Source organism: Astyanax mexicanus, chromosome 8 (genome assembly GCF_023375975.1).
Source record: "Astyanax mexicanus isolate ESR-SI-001 chromosome 8, AstMex3_surface, whole genome shotgun sequence".
Taxonomy (NCBI): domain Eukaryota; kingdom Metazoa; phylum Chordata; class Actinopteri; order Characiformes; family Acestrorhamphidae; genus Astyanax; species Astyanax mexicanus.
Genome location: NC_064415.1, coordinates 20,983,070 through 20,988,877, shown reverse-complemented (window position 1 = coordinate 20,988,877; position 5,808 = coordinate 20,983,070). Strand labels below are relative to the sequence as shown.

The 5,808-nt window shown below is 37.9% G+C and overlaps 1 protein-coding gene across 1 annotated transcript; it reads left to right on the top strand.

Moving 5' to 3' along the window:
* Positions 1 to 1,086: 1,086 nt before the first annotated feature.
* LOC103039994 (uncharacterized) lies at positions 1,087 to 3,779 on the top strand. The gene is made up of 6 exons (XM_022678444.2): positions 1,087 to 1,185; positions 1,704 to 1,826; positions 1,969 to 2,016; positions 2,112 to 2,198; positions 2,349 to 2,459; positions 2,845 to 3,779. Exons 1-6 carry the CDS (start codon positions 1,162 to 1,164, stop codon positions 3,067 to 3,069), a joined length of 618 nt encoding a protein of 205 aa, XP_022534165.1. The 5' UTR covers positions 1,087 to 1,161; the 3' UTR covers positions 3,070 to 3,779.
* The last annotated feature ends 2,029 nt before the right edge of the window (positions 3,780 to 5,808 follow it).

Genomic DNA, 5,808 nt, shown 5'->3' with positions numbered 1-5,808 from the left:
CGGATGTTTCTGGAACATAAAAACGCTGCTATCATGTTAAAATTACTGAATATCTAATGACTAGCTGAAAAAGCCGAGCTGCTGCAATGTCAGGTGTATACACCTGGATAGCAACAACATCCGGTGAAGCGCTGCGGAGCACTCTGGGGTTTGTAGTTCATACAAGTGTTGTGTGCCTACAACACATAAGTTTTTAGTAATTTTTTAATAGAAAATATTTCCTTAATTTCCCTGTGTAAACGTAAAGACAGCGTTTTTCTATTCTGTAGCACATGCTCATATTGTTACTGACTAGAATCCACAACATTTATTTTGTTTATAAAGTATATTATTATGGAAACGTGTTAATAGTGCTGCCATAAAATAATTGTAATAATGTCTTTGTTATTAATATTAATGTTTTTTTAGGTAATAAACACAAAGGGTAATTTTCTGATGCATTTGAAAAGGAGAAATTCAGCCCTGTTTAAAAAAAAGTTTATTTATTCCTGCACATCGATTTTAATTATTTCTTTACTTATTTATTATTTGAGAAAATATTAAATTATTTCCCCCAAAAATATTATTATTATTATTATTATTATTATTATTATTATTATTATTATTATTATTATTATTAGTATTATTTCTTATTTATTTATTAGAAACATTGATTATTAACAATATTATTATTGTTTTGTTATCAACATTGATATTATTATTATTATTATTTATTTATTTATTTATTAGAAACTTTGATTATAAATAATATTGTTATTGTTGCTGTTAACAACACTTATATAAATATTCTACAGTCAGACAAGCAAATCGTTTTAAAAATTTAAATAAAGTGGAAAAAAAAAAAATAAAATATTGAAAATATGCGTTTCTATGGCTACAAAAGTGACGCGGCGCGCGTCCTCCTTCAGCGCGATGATTGGACGGTTGTTTTGTTTACAGAGTTTCTGAACTCGAGACAAACAGCAGCAGAAGCAGCGTTTACCTGAGGACATCCAGCGATTTTTCAACGACAGACCCTTTTATTCTTGAATATTTACTGTTTTATTAACTCTATTGTGTTTTATTACCATATTATTGTGATATTATCTGTTACAAATCTTATATATTTTGTTTTTCAGGTGTTGAAACCGGTGTGGGTATACTGACACCCCGCGGTCAAACATGAGTGAAGATTATCGCCTAGAGGTTAGTAAACAATTATCTAATTTTACACCAAATTCAGAGTGAAGAGATAAAACTAGAGGTGGAGCAGCATTAATTACAGCAGCTGTTAGTTCTGCAGGCGGAGTCTGAGGAAGTGGTGTTGAGTAGCTAGCCTAACCTAGTTAGCATAACATTAGCATTTTATTTAATAACAGTATCAGTCTGGAAAGGATTCCTTGCTTGCATAAAGGGTGCTATATGTGCTCACAAATGTTATCAAATAAGCTCTTAATATGTTAACTGAGCTGCTTTTAATATAAGTGTTAGCAAGGACAGTAAATTCTCGTATATGTTTTTATGTCCTATTTTTTTTATTATTATTGTAAAGCATATTGCCTGTATTTCTATTGCAGGGGGCTTCTGGTGGTTCAGAAGACCCCTTCTTTCTCCTGCCTTTTTGTGTGAGTCTCTTTCAAACTTATTTTTAAAAAATGCAGCGTGTTTAGTTTATATTGCAGTGTATATAATCCAGAGTTGTGTTTGTTTCCATGTTTCTGAAGGGCACTGAGGAGCTGAGGGCTGCATGTCTGCAGTGGCAGGGTGAGGGTCCAGACCCCTGGATGGAGCTCAGGAGGGTTCAGCTCGAGTTCCTTGAGGGGAAGCTGAAGGCCCTCATTCAGAAGGTCAGTAAAACACATAACAATTATTTAAGATGTAAAGAAGCATCACAGTCATGTGTTTTACACACTGTAAATGCTTGCATATGTCAACATATGTTGATTTATGTTTTTAAAAATGGTTGGATTATTATTTTTTTTATTGTAGGTGGAGTCTCAGTGCGCACAAGACCCCCTCATTCTCCTGCCTTCTTGCGTGAGTCTCCATCAAACTGCGTAAATATGCAGGGTGTTTAGTTTATATTGCAGTGTATAAAATCCTGAGTTGTGTTTCTATCCGTGTTTCTGAAGGGCACCGAGGAGCCAGACCTCTGGATGAAGCTCAGGAGGGTTCAGCTCAAGTTCCTCGAGGGGAAGCTGAAGGCCCTCAGTGAGAAGGTGAGAAAAGCACAATGAATAATTAATTAAGATGCAGAGAAGCATCACAGTCATACAGCTGCTTCCAAAACCAAAAACCAGCTTAAATCTGTTAAATATCTATTAATATGTGTCTTTAAAACCTTCATCTCCTCATCCCCTCCATTGCAGCTTTCCTGTCCCAGGCGACATGTTGGTAGAGTCCTGGTGCCGGTTAGGGAGGCAGCCCCCGCCCACAGGCTAGACTCTACCAAGCCTGATATCACAGGTCCAATTGCACAGGTAAGAGTTTGCAGGTAGTTCTATATAATCTCTATTAAATAATCAGCTGTTCTTTAAGGGTTCTTCAGTAAAAGTGCTGACACTCTTTTGAACCATTACACCTTGAAAACAATTTGGATGCTTAAATGGATTTTGCGCAATTATATATATATATTGCATTTAATAACATCACAGTAAACTTCACGCACATACAGTATACTCTTAGACCTTTTATATACATCGATATTTTTATATATTTATTATTGATCAATGCTTTAGTAATGTCTTTCTGCTTCTGTGTGCCTGGTTATTCCTTTTCTGCTGTAACAATACATTCCCTACTGTGCGAAAAATAAAGGATGATCTTATTTTATCTCATCTTGTTTTTTTTTATTTTTATTGACAGTGCCAAGAAGCTCCAGACCCAGACCTCACCACCACCACCTCTCATCCGGAGCCATCCAGCCAGGGGGACACTGCACTGTCACCCACCACTAATACACAGCGCAGATCCCTTAAACGCATTGTCACTCACTTTAGGACCTCCATTGTGTCTCGTTTCAGGTCTCCTAGATTTAACCACAGTTGCTTTACGTACATAGATATAGAGATAGATGTAGGATACACATAGAAACACACATACACACTCTAATAAACTCACATATACACATACATACGCACTTGCGCATACATACACACACAGTTTCAAATACACACATACACACACACACACACACACACATACACACAACTGTTTGTGTATTTATGTGCATGTATGTATGTCTGCATGTGTATGTATGTACATGTGTGTTTGAAAGTGTGTGTGTGTGTATGTTTGTGCATGTGTTTGTATGTGTGCGTGTATACGTGTGTATATATGTCTGCATGTGTGTTTGTATCTGTGTATGTGTGTATTCGTGTGTATGTATGTGTGTATGTGCATATATGTATGTATGTATGTATGTATGTGTAAGCATGTGTGTGTTTGTGTATGTATGTTTATGTGTGTATGTATGCGAGTGTGTGTTTGTGTCTGTATGTATGTATTTATGCATGTATATGTGTGTTTGTTTATGCACATTTGTGTGTTTGAAATAGTGTGTTTGTATATATATATATATACGTCGATGTGTTTGTGTATGTATGTGTATGGAGGTGTTTTTGCGTATGTATATGAGTGTGTGTGTGTGTGTCTGTGTGTGTATGTATGTATGTATATGTGTTTGTTTATGTACAAGTGTGTGTTTGAATTTGTGTGTCTGTATATGTATGTGTGTATATGTGTCTGCATGTTGTTTGTGTATGTATGTGTATGTTTTTGTGTCTATGTATATTTGCATGCATGTACAGTGAGTCCAAGAAGTATTTGATCCCTTGTTGATTTTCTTCGTTGGCCCACTAATAAAGACATGATCATTCTATACTTTTAATGGTAGATGTATTCTTACATGGAGAGACAGAATATTAAAAAGAAAATCCAGAAAATAAATCTAAGGAATATATATTAATTGATTTGTATTTCATGGAGTGAAATAAGTATTTGATCCCTTAGTATTCATTAGCAGTTCTGGCTTTTACAGACCAGTTAGACACTCCCAATCAACTTGTTACCTGACCTGAAGCCACCTGTTCTCACTAATCACTTGTGTGAAAAACACCTGTCCACAGAATCAGACAGATCACACAGATTTCAAGTCTCCAACATGGGTAAAACCAAAGAGCTGTCACAGGACCTCAGAGTCAGAATTGTTGACCTTCACAAAGCTGGAATGGGCTACAAAAAGATTAGTAAGGTGTTGGATGTGAAAGTAACAACTATTGGTGCAATTATCAGAAAGTTTAAAGAGTATAACATGACAATCAACAGACCTCGGCCCGCCTCGTGGGGTGGCAATGATGCTGAGAACGGTCAGAAATCGTCCTGCAACCACTCGGCAGGAGTTAGCAAATGACCTGAAGGCAGCTGGGACCACAGTTTGCAAGGAAACAATTGGCAACACTTTGCGCAACAATGGATTCACATCCTGCAGTGCCCGAAAGGTACCCCTGCTGAAGAGAGCACATGTGGAGGCGCGCCTCAAGTATGCCAATGATCATTTGAAAGATGAACCAAGTTATTGGGAGAAGGTTTTGTGGTCAGACGAGACCAAAATTGAACTTTTTGGCCTCAACTCCACCCGCCATGTGTGGAGGAAGAAAAATGCTGCCTATGACCCCAAGAACACTGTGCCCACCATCAAGCATGGAGGTGGAAGCATAATGTTTTGGGGGTGTTTCTCTGCCAAGGGTACAGGGCTACTTCACCGCATCACTGGGAAGATGGATGGAGCCATGTACCGCACAATCCTGAGGGACAACCTCCTCCCCTCTGCCAGGGATCTGAAAATGGGCCGTGGTTGGGTCTTCCAACATGATAACGACCCTAAACATACAGCAAAGGCAACAAAGGATTGGCTCAAGAAAAATCACATTAAGGTCATGGAGTGGCCCAGCCAGTCGCCAGACCTCAATCCTATCGAAAATCTATGGAGGGAGCTGAAGGTCAGAGTTGCCAAGCGACAGCCCACCAACCTTCATGATTTAGAGAGGATCTGCAAAGAAGAGTGGGCCAAAATTCCCCCTGGTGTGTGTGCTAAACTTGTGGTTAACTACAACAAACGTCTCACCGCTGTGCTTGCAAACAAAGGCTTTGCCACTAAGTATTGAGTGTGTTTGGCAAGAGGGATCAAATACTTATTTTCCTCATTGAAATACAAATTAATTAAAATATATTCTTTAAAATTATATTCTGGATTTTTGTCTTGATATTCTGTCTCTCCATGTTAGAATATATCTACCATTAAAAGTGCAGAAGGATAGTGTCTTTATTAGTGGGCAAACAAAGAAAATCAGCAAGGGATCAAATACTTCTTGGACTCACTGTATGTGTGTATGAATGTGTATGAATGTGTGTGTGTGTGTGTGTGTTTATGTGTGTATGAATGTGTATGAATGTGTGTGTTTGTGTGTGTGTATGAATGTGTATGAATGTGTATGAATGTGTGTTCTCCATGGATCGCCACCTTGCCGTTGGTGGAGAATCTTGTGTGTTCCAATGAACCTGAGAGCGATGCCGTCTGCAACTTAGGTTCCTGGTAGGGTCACCCATGGCGGTAAGCTCGAGGGGGAGGTTCCAGACTAAGTGCGATCCGAAAAAGACCTCTTATGTGCATGTGTGTACGTATGTTAGTATGTGTGTTTGTGTATGTATGTGCATGTGTGTGTTTGTATATTTGTGTATGTATGTATATGTGTGCATATGTATGTATGTGTGTGTGTATGTGCACGTGTTTGTGTTTATATGTATATGTGTGTGTGTGTGTGTGTAGGT